The sequence below is a fragment of the Salvelinus fontinalis genome, chromosome 26 (genome assembly GCF_029448725.1).
Source record: "Salvelinus fontinalis isolate EN_2023a chromosome 26, ASM2944872v1, whole genome shotgun sequence".
In the NCBI taxonomy this organism is placed as follows: domain Eukaryota; kingdom Metazoa; phylum Chordata; class Actinopteri; order Salmoniformes; family Salmonidae; genus Salvelinus; species Salvelinus fontinalis.
In genome coordinates, this window is record NC_074690.1 from 36,237,260 (window position 1) to 36,255,067 (window position 17,808).

At 44.5% G+C, this 17,808-nt stretch overlaps 1 protein-coding gene across 1 annotated transcript in view; it reads right to left on the reverse strand.

Moving 5' to 3' along the window:
* Window positions 1-5,375: 5,375 nt before the first annotated feature.
* Window positions 5,376-17,808, reverse strand: part of LOC129824490 (uncharacterized) — a 38,507-nt gene continuing 26,074 nt past the window's right edge. The window contains exons 10-25 of the mRNA XM_055884192.1: window positions 16,852-17,668; window positions 16,321-16,448; window positions 15,520-15,625; window positions 12,340-12,364; window positions 12,028-12,126; window positions 11,008-11,155; window positions 10,478-10,631; window positions 10,033-10,174; window positions 9,771-9,903; window positions 8,489-8,686; window positions 7,989-8,229; window positions 7,699-7,827; window positions 7,381-7,544; window positions 5,905-6,058; window positions 5,703-5,771; window positions 5,376-5,573 (exon numbers count right to left, since the gene is read on the reverse strand). Of these exons, the coding sequence (XP_055740167.1) occupies window positions 5,419-5,573; window positions 5,703-5,771; window positions 5,905-6,058; window positions 7,381-7,544; window positions 7,699-7,827; window positions 7,989-8,229; window positions 8,489-8,686; window positions 9,771-9,903; window positions 10,033-10,174; window positions 10,478-10,631; window positions 11,008-11,155; window positions 12,028-12,126; window positions 12,340-12,364; window positions 15,520-15,625; window positions 16,321-16,448; window positions 16,852-17,668 (2,862 nt within the window). The 3' untranslated portion in view covers window positions 5,376-5,418. The remainder of the gene's footprint in view (window positions 5,574-5,702; window positions 5,772-5,904; window positions 6,059-7,380; window positions 7,545-7,698; window positions 7,828-7,988; window positions 8,230-8,488; window positions 8,687-9,770; window positions 9,904-10,032; window positions 10,175-10,477; window positions 10,632-11,007; window positions 11,156-12,027; window positions 12,127-12,339; window positions 12,365-15,519; window positions 15,626-16,320; window positions 16,449-16,851; window positions 17,669-17,808) is intronic.

Below are 17,808 nucleotides of genomic sequence, written 5' to 3' on the forward strand. Positions count from 1 at the left end.
AGTACTTGTTACATTTTGAATGCTTAGCAGGACAGAACAATTATCTAATTCACCCACTTATCAAGAAAACATCCCTGGTCATCTCTACTGCCTCTGCTCTGGCGGACTCACTAAACACATGCTTCATTTGTAAATTATGTCTGAGTGTTGGAGCGTGCCCCTGGCTATCTGTAAAAAATAAATACAAATTAAATGGTGCTGTCTGGTTTGCTTAATATCAAATTAAAAAAACAAAAAAATTCACATGCGCCGAATACAACAGGTGTCGACCTTGAAATGCTTACTTACAAGCCCTTAACCAACAATGCAGTTCAAGAAATAGAGTTAATAAAATATTTACTAAATTAACTAAAGTAAAAAAATCTAATCAATCTAAAAGAAATACAATACATAACAATAACGAGGCTATATACAGGGGGTACCGGTACCGAGTCAATGTGCGGTTAGGTGAGGTAATTTGTAAAGTGGGGGCGGGGGTCAATGTAAATAGTCTGGGTTGCCATTTGATTAATTTAGTTTTTCAGCTGTCTTATGGCTTGGGGGTAGAAGCTGTTAAGGAGCCTTTTAGTCCTAGACTTGGCTCTCCAGCACGTAAGGAATTTTAAAGGATTTATACCTTGACTTTTTATACTTAAGGTAATTTTAGCAATTATATTTACTTTTGATACTTAAGTATATTTAAAAACAAAAACGTTTAGACTTTTACTCACGTAGAATTTTCTTGGGTGACTTTCACTTTTACTTGAGATTCTATTAATTAAGGTATCTTTTACTCAAGTGCTGTACCTTTTTCACCACTGATAAATATTGAGGGTCTGATTCTGGTGACATGACGGTCTATGCTTGACTGCCGTTTGACTGCCGCAGATACACAATAATCTCATCATGTAGACAAGACAACCCGCACAGCATACCCACACTGTATCTGCAAGCTATTGGCTAGAGGGAAGGTATCAAGACCAGTGTATGCACATTTGCTATTTATCGCAACAGTTTTTGCAACAAAACTATCAGTAGAGTTGAAAATTCATTGGAAACACATTGAACTTTAGATTTTTATTCGGTATATCAAAACGTAAGCGAAAAACTACATTTTGTGTGCACTACCTCATCACACACTGATTTTTTATCCGCAACAAGTCCATTCGGTGGAAACATACCACTGATGGGAAAATGCACATATTTACTTCATTCTAGAATATTTGCTTGAAAATCTGCTGCCAATTGAATGGAAACCTAGGGGGGGGCTCATCTTTGTATCTGCGCCATTATAGCGTCTGTGACAGCATGGGCAGCACCATTGACGTTATCTCGATGGTGCTTCTTCACAGTTGGCTGATACTCCAACCGGGTCATCAGGAGGGATCAGCCAATGACGTTGGAAGTCCCAGCCAGTTGTCTACATTAAATGTGTTCTCACTAGTTACCACAGCTAAAGTTTCAAACTTGTCTATTTCGTAAAAATTCATGAAAACTAAAATGTGCTTTTTTAAAAACATTTAAAACAACGGTCGGACATCTTGGGCGCAGTCACCAGTTCTTATTATACCTGTGGTTTGCATACGCCGTTTCGTGGTTGCCTCCATCTTGCTAGTTACGGTTTTACTTCGACTACTCCACCTGCGTACTATTAATGGGCAGGGGCGCAAGGAGCAATGTCATTACAAGCATGAGCAGCAGGAGGCTTTTGGGCATTCTGCCAGTGTTGCAGGGGAAGTGGCTCTGCTTGGCTGCGACTAGTTCTGGGTGGGAAAAAAAAGAAGAATTTTTGCTCTACCACCAGTGGGGAGAGGAAATGGAAATCTGCGGGCACCACAGTGACCACAACCGCAAGAAACATAAAAAGTAATGTTGTGCGTGCAGCTGCATGCAAGTAACTTGTTGAGAACCAGGGGTTGAATCCAGTTCAGTGAACAGAACCGAAAACATTAAATAACAGGAACGAAAGTGTTCCATACTGTTCCTGACCAGAACCGTTATTTTAAAGGCATTGGGAACCTGTCAATAACGTTATTTTACGTTCCAGGCATTTATTTCTAGTCCCCCCCCAAAAAAAACATAACCAAGAGCCTATGCAAAGCCCTCACTCTGTCACTCAGAAACGTATTCCAGTGTCTGCCTGCAAGCTGGAAATCTTTGCATGTATGTGTTTAGGGTACCTGCCCCTCCCCCTCCCTGATTCAGGAGATCGGGAGAGAGATTTTGAATTAGCTAGAGAAGAATGGATTAACTTTTTTAATGCTAATTAAAGATCCTAGTTATCACGTTTCACATTGGATTTATTAACTACAAAAAGGTAGGACGTGTTTTTAATTTTGGCGCCGCTCTGCACACACAAGCTTGTTAGCTAGCTAACTCAAGATTGTTAGCTAAAAGGACATTCAAAGTTCTTCAATTGAAGCCGCTTCTCCTAGGTATAATTCTGTTGACCTAATTCAGATAATGCATGGAGATGCACAGAGCTTCAAACCTTCTCCTCAACCCTCTCTTGCTATCTCCCCACCTAGGGCGAGCATTGGCAAAATGTCAGTCGCATCTTGCGCCATAGGCTACACTAATCTGTCCATCACGCATGTAAACAACTAGCTTGCTTGCTCTTTCCGAACTGATTGGTGAAGGAATTTAATGAGATAAATGTAAAAAACGGTTTATTTCACAGGTAAAAAACAGGTGTAGACTAACAGTGAAATGCTAACTTACGGGTCCTTCCCAACAATGCAGAGAAAACGAAATAGAAAAGTAAAACGCGTCATAAAAGTAATAATAAATACACAATGAGTAATGATAACTTATAGTTTCTATGTACATCACCAACCTCAAGACAAGCGTACAATCTGTTGAGTCGTATGTCTCCAAATGTTTAATGTGGTTTTCATTTGGGTTTGTGTGTGTGTGTGTGACGCTGCTTGTCCTTCTGGGCCTTCTTCTCCATCTCCTCGCGCTGCTTGATGTCGTAGATGAGTGTGAAGAGGTCACGCAAGTCAATGATCAGGGGCTCTGCCTGCCAGGGAGGGAGGGAGGGATGTGAAGGAAGAGGAGCACACACCTTCATCATCTTCCAGACGACACACACGTAGTTCACACACACTTACGTCGCAATCCCAACTGTGGTGTCTCTCCTTCCCAGAGGAGTAGTCTATGGCCCGGTGGTAGTTAACGGCCTGGGTATCCTTGACGATATAGGAGATCTCATCCACCGAGTGGTGATGCAGCAGAACCTGAACACACAGGCAGGAAGTGACTTAAGTTAGAGTTAGGAAGTGATGTAGTAGATCTGAGAAACAGGGAAGAGGAAGTAACAGATCAGGACGAGGAAATGGACCATACAAAATGGAGGGGGCTTGGAGACCCATGTTGGATACTGTAGGGTTAAGGTCCTGATTTTATAGTTTGGTTAGATCTGGGAGTATTTTCAGACATGTGACCTGTCTATGAAAATTCCTTGATCTACTGAATTTCATAAATTCTTGAAATATGGTTTTGTTTCTAAATGAGGGAATGAACTGGGAGTTCACGGTAAGTTGGCAGGCAGACTTGGATGACCAGTCTGATGAGACAGGACAAGTGTTCAACGCTGCTACCCATCCCTGGAGTTGGCCGCGGCACTCAGGGGTAGGCAGAGGTCAGGGGTCATCAACAGTCATGATAAGTGGGAACAACAGGATGCATCTGACACGCACAGACACACAAAATAAAAGTTGTTATTGTTTGTGCTGCACACACATACACACACACTGAAGAGAGCCTCAGGAAAGGTGGGTGTAACAGAGTGCTATTATTTGTAGTTACTTATATCTGTCATCAGATGACAGTAAGTGCCACACCTTACTACAGTAACTGTGCTTGGGTTACATTACCAAAAGTATGTGGACACCTGCTCGTCGAACATCTCATTCCAAAATCATGGGCATTAATATGGAGTTGGTAGCCCCTTTGCTGCTTTAACAGCCTCCACTCTTCTGGGAAGGCTTTCCACGAGATGTTGGAACATTGCTGAGGGGACTTGCCGCCATTCAGCCACAAGAGCATTAGTAAGGTCGGGCACTGATGTTGGGCGATTAAGCCTGGCTCGCAGTCGGCGTTCCAATTCATCCCAAAGGTGTTCGATGGGGTTGAGGTCAGGGCTCTGTGCAGGCCAGTCATGTTCTTCCACACTGATCTCAACAAACCATTTCTGTATGGACCTATCTGAAACAGGAAAGGGCCTTCCCCAAGCTGCTGCTACTAAGTTGGAAGCACAGAATCATCTAGAATGTCATTGTGTACTGTAGCTTTAACATTTCCATTCACTGGAACTAAGGGGTCTATCCTGAACCATGAAAATCAGCCCCAGACCATAATTTCTCCTCCACCAAACTGTACAGTTGGCACTATGCATTGGGGCAGGTAGCGTTCTTATGGCATAAGCCAGAACCAGTTTTGTCCGTCGGAACGCCAGATTGTGAAGCATGATTCATCACGCCAGAAAAGGAATTTCCACTCCTCCAGAGTCCAATGGCTGCGAGCTTTATACCACTTCAACAGACACTTGGGATTGTGCATGGTGATCTTAGGCTTGTGTGCGTGCGGCTGTTCGGCCATGACAACCCATTTCATGAAGCTCCCGACGAGCAGTTCTTGTGCTGACGTTTCTTACAGAAACAGTTTGGAACTCGGTAGTGAGTGTTGCAACCGAGGACAGATGATTTTTATGCACTACGCGGTTCAGCACTCGGCGGTCCCATTCTGTGAGCTTGTGTGGCCTACCACTTCGCTGCTGAGCCGTTGTGCTACTAGATGTAGTCTATGGAGATTGCATGGCTGTGTGCTCAATTTTATACACCACTGAATCCACTAATTTTAAGTGGTGTCCACATAGTTTTGTGTATAAAGTGTGTGTGTTGAGACTTCGATGAGTGAAGAGCAATAGCAGGGTGGGTGACACAGAGCCTGTCTGATAGGTTCCACGACGGACAGGTCTGGAGTTGCTGGGGCGCGTAGTATTCCTGTCAGTCAGGAAGTAAGACACGGAGACGGTGATGTGATAACCCCCGGCCAGACAGGTGCTCCGTCTGCCTTGGCTCCTCCTCTCAGAACCAACGCTGCTGATGTCATAAGAAAGACGGGACACAACAAATTTCAACACTACAGCAGGAAGTGGGAGTCAATACCAACGATGTATGTTTAAGAGGTAAAGAATGATACCAATCTGTCTTCTGATCTGATGAGAAAGACGATGGCCAAAATGTTCATGTTTAGAAATAAAAACAAAATCATTCTCTGTTATGCTTGATCACCTCAGTTTTTCTCAATTGGCTTACACACATTTGTGTAACAGATCATTTTTTCATAAGAGAGTCAAGAACGCAAACATATCACAGGCACATTTCCAAGGGTGACATGAATTATCTTTATTTCAATCAAGAGTCCGGGACAATATCAGAAACAATCAGTAGTTTCCATCTGGAGTCCTCTGCAGGCCATGCCTCCGTTGCTAGGTGCAGGGTTGTTACACTGACGGCTCCGTGTCTTAGACCGCTCCGCGCAGGGTGACCACAATCCCCAGCAGCTCCAGCTGCCGTCTATGCCTATATCTATTTGGGACAAAGCTCAAAAGGTTAAACCTCCCCAATAGCATGGAAATGGCAATATTGTGGAAATGATGTTAAAGCTACAGGTGAAGGCTTTATCGTGTAGGTTTGTGTTTTTATTAAGAGAATGACCTGGTCGTTGGGTGATCTCACAACCCAGTCCACTGTAGCCAGATGGACACACACACTCACACCTGGTGCCTGAGGAGGGAGAGGAAGACATCATCCTCATCATCACTATCATTATCATCTTTCATAGTTTCATAAATCTACAAAGTATTGCTGGATCGGGGAGGAAGTCCTTTAAGCAGGGGGCTTGAGGGAGGGTGTTTACCTTTGAGAACGGCCAGTCCGTTGTTGTGGCAGGGGGCACAGCGGCAAGAGCTGCTCTCCTCCAGGTATTCAGCCAGGGCTCTCCTCAGGTTCTTCTTCAGGGAGTTAGCGCTGGAGAAGTCTCTGGCGGTCACCAGCTCATATAGCGGCCGCGTCTGTCACAAAGACAACAATACTTTAACATCATCGCAACCAGCTCAGGGCTGGAGTCTGACAGACTGCTAGAGGACACCTATAGAGGAACCTTGGGGAAATCTGAATGACAGAGAGCGAGAGAGAGAGAGAGAGAGATAGGAGATGAAGAGAGAGAGAGAAAGAGAGAATGAGATGAAGAGAGAGAGATAGAGAAGGAGATGGAGAGAGAAAATGATAGAGAGAGAATGAGAAGTGCATGAAGAGAGAGAGAGAAAATAAGGAGTAAAATAGTGAGTGAGATAAATAAAAAGGACACGTCCCAGCTTGCTAAAGAGAAGTGAAAGAGAGGAGAAAAAAATACTAAAGTGTACTATAGAAAACTACAGTACCTTCTATAGAATTCTGTAGTTACTGTATTATTTTGTAGAATACTATACTACACACTGTAGTATACCTCAATCATGTGTAGTACTTAATATATAATTTTGTAGTATACTATACTAAATACTACATTATACTACAGATTGCAAAAACAAAACAATAAATACTATAGTATTGTATGCAAAACACTATAGTACGCAAAAACACATTAGTAACTACTATAGTGATGTCCGCAAAAACACTACAGTAATTACTGTAGTATATACTACAATACGGTATGAAATTTGCATATACCCTGTCCATTTCCCTTCCCCATATCCCAATTTGTGCCACCCGTAAGTGAAAAACCTAAGTATAGATAATATAGTGTGTTCCCTACAGGTTATAAAAAAGAGCAGAAGCTCTGAACTATCCATTTAGACCTCAGGTCTACCTACCTACCTATTTACTTATCTACTTACAGGCTATGGAAAATTATCTCTTTCAGTATTTTGTCAAGTACTTTTCTTTAAGGACAAAACCCCCACAGTTTCGCCAAAGATAATACGAGGAAAAAACTATAGTAAATACTACAGTAATGTCTGCAAAAACCCTACAATAAATACTACTGTACAGTATAAACACTACAGTAAATTCAAACGTTTTTTTTTCTCTACAGTATTTACAGTATACTATAGTAAAATGTAAATACTACAGTATACTACAGTCATGTCTGCAACACTGCAGTAAATACTATAGTATTAACTGTAGTGTTTTTGCAGACTTTAGACTAAAGTCCGCAAAAACACTACAGTGAATCCTACAGTAAAGTCTTCAAAAACACTACAGTGAATACTATAGCATTTAACCATAGTATACTATAGTATTTTTTCATGTGGGTGTAGAATGAGAGGGTGTGTATACCAAAGAGACCGAGATAAATAGCGAGAACAGAGAATGGCGAGAGAGACAGTATTCCCACCACGCTGCGGATGAAGTCAGGGTTGTAATGCACGGCTTCTCCCCACAGTCTCATCAGTTGTGGCGTGGGCAGATTCTTGGCAGCCAGCCAGGTGATGGACTCACTGTCACCCCCTCGAACCACCGTGACAAAGTCCTCCACCATGCTGCCTTTCACTGTGTCCTCTAGAGGAGGGAGGAGAGGCGGGGTAGAGAGGAGACGGCGCGGAGAGAAAGGAAGATAGAGACAGTTAAAGAGAAGGAGGAAATGGCTATTTGTTCTACAGTACAAGGCAGAAAGAGAGACCCGTGTTGCCGGTGATCTAGATCCACTCCTCACCTCCCATTTCATTGAGCAGACCATCACAACTACCTCCCTCGACCCCCACAGTCACATACACTCCCTTGATGTTGGCCCCCACCTTCAGACCTATCTGCACACAGTTCTTGTAGGCTTCCAGAGAATAACCTAAAATGGGAGTGGAGATATAGGAGAGTATTACAACTGCCATTGTGATATGGTACTTTACTTCAATTGTCCATGGGTAGCTGCTGTGAAGTGAAATGTCACCCTATGGCCCCGTAGTGCACTAGCCTCTTTGCATGGAATAGCAAAGCATCATCAGTCACCTGTCTTCTCCAGCTTCTCCTTGTCCAGGATGACTGTGTACTCGTAGTCTCCTCCCAGGGTAGCCTCTGTGATGTAATGGGTTCCATAGTCTCTGTAGATCTGTCTGTACTCCCCGTAGTTGTAGGACTGGGGCAAGGCACGAAGACGCAGGAAGAACTCCGGGTGCAGCATCAGATCATCTGACTTCAGGATGTATCGGGCCAGTTGCAGCTCTGCTTTGGCCTGGACAAAGCTGTTTTCCTGTGGAGGGGTGGCGGGCAAAGGGGCGTGTCAGGAGGGCTTGGTTACTGAATGTGTATGACACAAAACGTTGCTTTTGGGGTGAATTGTGCCTTTATGTTGTTCAGAACATTGCAGATAGAAATGTAATAACTAGAGCTGGCTCAGTTCCCTATTCTTCATGACAGATAATCATATCTGTTCTACAAAATACATTTCTATCGGGAACATTCTGTAACAATGCTCTCTTCTGAACATACCCCTGATAAACAACTCTCACCTTCCTAGAGGCGCGGCGTATTTTCTTCTCTGACTTGGAGTATTTGGAGTCAGCGTAGTTGAAGCCGAACTCGGCCACGCCCGGCACGGCAAAGCCAATGGACACCGTGGTCTTGGAAGTGCGCTCCGTCATGGTGTGATGGACAAACTCAGAGTATGACTCGAAAGACTGCAGCTTGAAGTCGTACGTGCCTTTGGTCTGTGTCAGACAAACAAGAGAAAAGTCATGTTAATATTCACTACAGGTCACAGTCACACACATACTGTAGCAGCAACCCAGTTATGAATAAATGTATCCTTTGTACTGCTCTTAAAACACCTGAAACCATTAAACATATTGCTGAGACAACATGTCTGTATTGTCCAGTTATATTAATCATTAGAAATGTGGTACTGTAGAAGAAGGAAGGGTGCATTTTAAGCATATTTGATTAGGTCCCTTATCACATCCAGTTTGTACTGCTGCAGGTTCTAAGGCTTCCTACCTCCAGTGGGTACTGCTGCAGGTTATAAGGCTTCCTACCTCCAGTGTGTACTGCTGCAGGTTATAAGGCTTCCTACCTCCAGTGGGTACTGCTGCAGGTTATAAGGCTTCCTACCTCCAGTGTGTACTGCTGTAGGTTATAAGGCTTCCTACCTCCAGTGTGTACTGCTGTAGGTTATAAGGCTTCCTACCTCCAGTGTGTACTGCTGCAGGTTATAAGGCTTCCTACCTCCAGTGTGTACTGCTGCAGGTTATAAGGCTTCCTACCTCCAGTGTGTACTGCTGCAGGTTATAAGGCTTCCTACCTCCAGTGTGTACTGCTGCAGGTTATAAGGCTTCCTACCTCCAGTGTGTACTGCTGCAGGTTATAAGGCTTCCTACCTCCAGTGTGTACTGCTGCAGGTTATAAGGCTTCCTACCTCCAGTGTGTACTGCTGCAGGTTATACGGCTTCCTACCTCTAGTGTGTACTGCTGTAGGTTATAAGGCTTCCTACCTCCAGTGTGTACTGCTGTAGGTTATAAGGCTTCCTACCTCCAGTGTGTACTGCTGCAGGTTATAAGGCTTCCTACCTCCAGTGTGTACTGCTGCAGGTTATAAGGCTTCCTACCTCCAGTTTGTACTGCTGCAGGTTATAAGGCTTCCTACCTCCAGTGTGTACTGCTGCAGGTTATAAGGCTTCCTACCTCCAGTGTGTACTGCTGCAGGTTATAAGGCTTCCTACCTCCAGTGTGTACTGCTGCAGGTTATAAGGCTTGCTACCTCCAGTGTGTACTGCTGCAGGTTATAAGGCTTCCTACCTCCAGTGTGTACTGCTGCAGGTTATAAGGCTTCCTGAACCTGACATCCTGGATGTAGTGAGGCAAGCAACTGCCTGCGTAGTATCTGTTGTCAATGACCACTCCCTCTAAGTTACTGTTCAGTATGTTGATTCTACAGGAGAGAGAAAGGGATTCACTTTCACATAATTGCTGCACTGATGTCAATGGAGTTTGTGTACAAAATTGAGTTTGTGTACCCTGAGCTCAAGTTTTTACTCGGCCCACAGTGAACATGCCTCACCCTTTGGCCAGGTTCTCGATGCCATAGTACTCCTGTGCCTCCTGCTTGCAGGCCTTGTTCACCTTCTGACAGCCCTTCTCATCTGACCAGTCCCCACAGTCATCATCCCCGTTACAGCGCAGGTCTATAGGCACACAGCGCCCTGGGAAGACACACAGGTCACATCTCAAATTACACCGCATTCCCTATGTGGTCCTCTAGTTTTGTTCAGAGCCCTATACTGGCAGTGCACTATGTGGAGTAAAACTTTTCATTTGATATGCAGCACTTTTTTAATTAGATTTTTTACATCCACACAGACATCTAGAAGACATGCATGGGACTAAGCAGTGTAGAAATAGCAGGCATATAGTTCTGAGATCAGAGGAGAGAATACCAGTGGTTAGGCTTATTCAAATCAGGCTTAACGTTAGGGTTAAGTTGGTGGATTGTGTGGAAAGAATACCTGTGTAAGTGCAGAGGAAGCCTTCACACAGAGGTGTTTCTTCAAGTGTACAGTCGTAGCGAGATGGAGGGCTACAGGGCTCCACCTCTTTGCCCTGGACATGACAGGGCTCCCCGCCAAACTGAGAGGGCTGGACAAGCTTAGCATAACGATACTGGGGGAAGGGCGATGGAGAGGGGGAGAGAGGGGATGGAGAGAGAGAATAAAAGACAATTGAAAACAATTCGAAATCTACAGTACAACACATCTTTACCTAAGTGCCCACTTACTGTAAAGCTATTAGTCACAGAAAGGCTGCATTACCCAGTCTGTGCACAGAATGTGAAGTACATCCCATGTCCGTTATGATATCAGAACTGGCTTTTCACTCTCTTGTCAAGGGTAGCTACTCCCCTTGTCTTTATCCATGTCAAGTGGATTACAAACAGCAACCTGTGCCACTTACGCTATACTCTCCACTAACAGGTTTTATCTACTATCCTCCTCCTCATAATCATCATCCATTTCTTCCTCCTCCTGCTAATATTCACCCTCTTCTTCCTGCAGACATCGCAGCGCGTCCAGGAGGACCACTCTGATTGTACACATTCCACCGGCTGCACGGCGACCTGAGTCCCCACAGACCGAGTCTCACGGACGCCGCTGGGCTCCTCGCCACTGCCGGCTATGGCAACATCACTGAAACATAGATCACCATAACTCACAGCTCACCGCACTGCATCAGACTCTTATATTAGTCAAGAAGGGTTAGATGGGAGGAATCATCTGTGTGTTGATGTGATAGAAAATCATTATGGTTTCAAAAAGGTGGACTTCTTTGAAGAAATATGCACACACATACACGCACGCGCACACACACACACACACACACACACACACACACACACACACACACACACACACACACACACACACACACACACACACACACACACACACACACACACACACACACACACACACACACACACACACACACACACACACACACACACACACACACACACACACACACACACTCTCCTTGTGGGGACAAACAATTCAGCCACATTCAAAATCATATTTCCCCTAACCGTAAACCTAAACCTAACCCGAACCTTAACCCGAAAACCTAACCTTAATCTTAAACCGAACCCTAGCTCCTAACCACAACCCTAAAACTAACCCTAGCTCCTAACCCTATTTCTAACCTTAAGCCTAAACCCCCTAGAGATAGCATTTGACCTTGTGGGGACTAACAAAATGTCCCCAGTTGGTCATATTTTTGTTAGTTTACTATTCTTTACTATTTTTCTCTGCACGCACACACACCATTTTCTTTTCTCAATGGACTTTTGCATTGATTTAAACAGACAACAATTTAAATCCAGAATTATGTTCCCTCCCGTTGTACAAGGCCTCCATCTAAAACCTTAACGTCAGTGTACTGCAATGAACCTCACATTAAGTCATACAATGTCTGGCTACTGTATAGAGTATTGACACTTGTAGAGGACAGCCATTTCCCTTGAATCTCTATCTTCCACACACAGACTGAATTAAGGTCTTACCAGAGTAGGAGCAAGCACAATGCAGCACAGAGGAGGCAGTAGCCTAGGCCAACTGTAGGCTTCAACATGGACACAGAGAGCATGGTAGTTGTGGTGGATCTGAAAAATCTCCAAGAAGACGGATGCACAGACCTGACGAGACAACAGTGTGTTCAGCTGTGTGTGTGTGTGTGTGTGTGTGTGTGTGTGTGTGTGTGTGTGTGTGTGTGTCCGTGCGTGCGTGTGTGTGTGTGTGTTCAGGTATCTCTGTCTGTGTGTAAACACACACTGATCAATACAAGCGGGGGCATGGACTCAATGTTAGGTTTAGACCGTGAGTCTGTTACGGGAATCTCCACTTTCATAAGTCAGGTATTAGGAAACACAAAGCACACAGATCATGTTTGGTGTACTGTACGTTATGTTTGTTTGGAGATCTCCTAGACTGTTTGTTTACCTTCATTGACCTTCATCAAATTACCCTTGACAGAAACATCAGATCCACTCCACACAATATGGAATGATTGCTTATAAATGTAAAAACAAAAAGCAATTTGAAATGCAGATTGAGGTCAACTTCAGTTAAAATGCTTCATGTATGTTTGTGTTGATGGATATATGCCATTAACAACACAGAATTACAGAGTCATGTACGGTTGGCAGAAACATGGTAGAAAACGTTTTAAAATGGAGGAGGTACTATCTCAACAGCACTAAGAATGACCTCGTTTCCATACTCCATTTCAAAAAGCTTTCTTCTGCATGTGCTGACTGGACAGGGCCCAAGTAATAGCAAGAACACAGCCCCCTCTGTTGGATCCATTGAGTTGGAACAAAATACATGCAGGACTTATTTCAGGGTTGCTGAAATGACCGTGTGTTTTCTTAGAAAGTACACCGTGAAATGGCAATTCGACAGTAATATCCTATGAATTACTTTTTTGTTGCGGTACCATTGTTACAAATGGCTGATGCAACATACAAAGTTCAGGAGAAAACTGTGAATCACATGATATTTTATTTGTGACTGAACAGTGGGCATGAGTAGTACAGTAAATGGGAAGAAATATACGTACAAAAGTCCTTTTTCTCTTTTCAAGACCGTTTGGATTCATAAATAAAATTGACCATTTCGCTTAGCTTTTTCTTATACGAGCAGGGTTACAGTTATTATCATCATAGTCTAGAAGTAAATAGTAATAATATTTATATTATTTCATAGTCGTATAAAGTTTCCACGTTTTGGCCATTTGTAACTCTGTGAAGCAGACAGACCTAGAATATGCCCCAAACCTTCAGTTGCATCAATGAATTGTGTTACTGTAATACAATGACAGGACGATGTAACAGTGACAGGGCAACAGAACCTGTACAACTGATAGTAATAAGGCATAGTAATGCACTCTGGAGTCTGCAGCTGGCTGGGCCATCTCAACTAGCTTATTGGTTTTGGTTCCTAGAAACCACCTAGATATGTCTAGCAGACCCTGGGTTCAAATACTATTTGAAATCATTTCAAATTGTTTAGCTGTGCGTGATTGAGCATGCCTGTTGCAATGGGACCAATAGAAAATTCCCAAAATGCAAACCCCGCTCACCTGGCACTAGAGGCAGGCTAAAGCAAATGCTCAAAGTATTTAAATCGTGTTTGAACCCAGGTCTGGAAGCAGTAGAGTAGATCAACATTGAGTTTGAAAGCAAACATTGAAGTGTGAGTAGAACACCTGTCTGGAAGTCTAAAACAGCTAAGAAACAATGTTATGCAGGAGATCCTCCCTCCTCCCTTCCTCCCCTCCCTTCCTCCCCTCCCTTCCTTCCCTTCCCCCAGGTAAAAGTGACAGTGACTTTATTAAGAAATTAGCCTGTGGATATTTTGTTGTTGTGTGACTTCATTTTCAAAACAGTGAGTTACGTCACACGTAGGTAACAGGCATCATCGCTTTGATTCAATGGCTAAGTAACACAGATGCACAGTTCATATGTCACAGACCGACCAAACCCAACAGAGAAACAGAAAGAAAAAAAAGAACAAAAAAAGAAATTGCCGACAAAAGCAAAGCAAACGTCCAGATGATCCAGACAGAGGTGCTGGTAGAGCATTGCTTTAGAGTTGAGAGCCACAGGTAGGCAGTGTCAGAGAGGCAGATGACAGACCTATCTTATGGCACAGAGATTCAGGTGTACAGTAGGGGCCTTGAGGAAATCTTATTTACAAAAAAGAAGTTTGGCAAACAGGATTTTTATTTCGGCCGATGCCTCAATAATTTTTTTGTTACCCTAAAAACTCTCATAAGCATCAACTCAGTAGTCGCAGCTTACAAATGACAAATTATATTTTTTATCTTTTCGCTTTGAAAAGGAAGCTACGGAGCTACGGAGAACAGTTGTCTCGCAGTCGCTGCTGCGTTTCGCTGGATCCACAATACAAAGTCTGTTCATGCAAATGGAACAAGTCAGTTCTTTGAAAACATTTGGGAAATCCATCTGTTCTGCACAATGAGTCTTTGCAGGGTACAACCCCAAAGGACACCATTCCTCATCAAAATACCTAAAAAAAAGCATCAGAATCCATAGAACCCATTAGAATCCTCTTTCTGAACTTGCAGTGTGATTGGTTCTTCCAGGTCACATGATAGATTGGACGTCTCCACCCACTGACCTGTGGCAGAATGTTGTTATGGCAACGACCTGCTGCTACAGTTTCAAAGGTCACTTCCTGGGAGAAAAAACCTTCCAATTGGCAAAGGGAAAAAAAGACAAGGTTTGTCCAATGTGAGGAGTGTGTTGTGTTGTCCGTCTCAGGAGAGAAGCCAGTCCTATGGTACTGCTACTTTAGGCTGCCAATATTAACAGTCCGCACAACAAAACAGTGATCAGTGTAATCCAGCTATGTGGAGAGACACAGGAGTCTAGAGTCTCTCCTCCTCTCCCTCTCAGTCCGCTGTCCTCCTCCTCCTCTCCTCTCATCTCCTCTTGTTGGTCATATCTCTGGGCATAGAGAGGGTTCTTCTCCTGGACAGGGAGTGAGCAGCATTAGAACACATACGCTTGTGTGAAATATGTGCAATTATGAGCCTATGGACAGCAGGTGGCAGTATTGTTCCTTACTTTGATCATACTGAATCAATGCAGCAATGTTCCATTTACAACGTACTACAGAGCCATAATAAAATAAACCTTAAACGAAAACCACGGCTCTTCCATAATTGGCCGAGGACCATTTAGCTGCAAGGACAAAGGGAGAGAGACTAAAAGACAAACAAGAGATCTGTGCCTCTGAAAAGACACCAGACAGACAGACAATAAGAGCTGAGCGGTAGAGTGTTGTTAGACCAATCAATAAAACAGAGATGTTTTAAGCAGCCTTGAGGGGATACAAAAGGTTAGAGAATAGAACAGAGGGAGAGGGGTGGGATGAGGAAATGAGAGGGAAGGGGAGGAGAGAACGGGGTGATAGAGGAGAGTGGTAGGAGAGTAGAGAAGAGACCCACCCAGAGCCCAGTGTTCTCTAGCTGTCTTCCTGTGGACAGATCTGGGCCTGTGGACAGGTCTGGGCCTGTGGACAGTCAGCTGGAGCATCACTGGAAGGATGGGGAGACAGAGCCCTGGTGCATGAGCCCTAGGTGGAAAGAGGGAGAGACAGAGAAAGAAAGAGAAAGAGAGAGTGTGGGAGAGTGGTTAATATCAGTATTCACCCATTAACACAAGTGCTGAGGCAGTAATTTTGACTGCATATGAATGTAACGTTTATATATCTCTGCCATGCCCCCTTCCGTCCTTGACTTTTCCTAAATACGTTTATTTAACACATGTACGTTGTGAGAATTTCGATATCACTAACAGAATATGTGTTATAAGAGGACATCATTTTTTTCTCTGGAGCACCAGAAAGTGACTTTTTCAAATCCTCCTACAGAGTCACATGCAGGTAAAATGTTCTGATTTCTATATTGTATCTGAGGTTTCCAAAACACTTACCTTTGACAAATGACTCTCAAAATTGACGAGATTAGCTCTATTTCAAAATATCATTTTTTGTATCACTTTTTCCACATGTAAGCACGTGTAGCAGATAGCCTACAGTAACATAAGGTCATGAACATGCTATTGTGTTCTTTGAAATACATATTTTCGAATTATAACGTTAGCCAAGACCTTTATAAATACAACCAAAGGACCTTTTCCCTCTTTGCATATATCACATGTCTTTATTAGACTGTTGCAGTCAAAATGGCAGGTAAAGTGATAAAACAACTATATACCAACCGTTTGATAGCTCATTATATCATTATGACCAGATCAGCTGAGACTCACCGAGTCATCCTCCCTGGTGCTGGGGTGTGTGGCCTCTATTTCGATGGGGGAGTGGTCTGTGGGGGGATCACTAGTCTGGGACGGGGCGGAGTCTGAGGACGAGCCAGGTTGGGGGGCTGGGGTGGACGCTGCAGAGACAGAGTTGGTTGTTAGGTGTACTGTATTCCCTTTTCACTTTAACCGTGTCTTAAAGCATTGTACATTATCCAGGTGGGTAGAGTTTGGGTTTGGTTAAAGGGAAACTTGACAAAAAAACTATATACATATATATATTTTTTTCATTAGTCCACTTTTGATACAGTCCCAAAATGTTTTGAATGTCAGCGGTCAAGTTTTCAAGATATTGGACTTTCATGAAGCAAAGTGCCACTGACCATATTATCAAGACATGCAAAATGGTGCATTTTGTATCATCATGATGATGTGGCCAGTGGATTTTCCCTTTAAGGTTTGAGTTGGGTAACTTATTTGTTCTGTATGAGTATGTGCATCTATCTAGAAAAAAAAAAACTGGCTATAGGTATAATTTACCTGAGTCAGTGGAGGGCGAGGTGGACGTGCCTGGACTCAAGGTCATCCGAGAGAGGTCAAGGTCACTACAGCTGCCTTCCTCTTCCTGGGTTGCGGCAGATGATGATCCCAGGCCCAGCTGGCTACAGACCAGGGTGTCAGGGGGCACGTTCACTAGACCGGGCGTCTCACACCTCGCCATCATGACAAGGCCAACGGGCGTCTCACACCTGCTCACGGCACCAAGACCCATTGAAGTAGGGCTCATCGGCCTGGGTGTGCCACACCTGCTGCCCACCATGACAAGGCCCAGCGAAGAGGGGCCTTCGCCTGCGTCAGAGTCCCCACCGATGCTATGCTGCTGCTGGATCAGAATGGGGTCTATCGTCTGATGCTGGGGGCTGGCGATGGCCGAGGAGGGGGTGGAGGAGAGGTCACCGTAGGGCCCCTGGGGGCTGGGGCATACGGTGGTGATGGGCACCATCATGGGGATGTGGTGGCCCCCCACGCCCACGGCCTGGGCGGGCATGTAGGCAGCCATGGCCGCCCACTGCTGCTGGGTGGCAGGGAAGATGTTGGCCTGGCTCCAGATGACGGGCTGGCCCCCAGGGAGGACCTGGGTCACCTGGAGGGGCCCTTGCACCCCGAAGGCCAGGGTCTGGGCCTGGCCAGCGAAGGGTCCCTGCTGGGCCCACTGGGCTGCCTGGACTGGCCCCATGGTCATGTACCCTGAGGGGACAGAGGTGGGGCTGAAGGGGCCGGTGAACATCTCTGGGGGATGCTGGGGCTGGCGGTGGCTCCTGCTGGTGTCCAGAGTGTTGGCCGGGGACGGGGGAATCTGGGGGGACATCATCCACATACATGTCTGAACCAGGCACCTAACCTTTCACTGGGGTCATTGTGATTATTCATTTATTGGCTTTTTCTATTTGGGGGTCAATTGAACCATCTGTTTACATAGAAATCAGAGTATAAAAT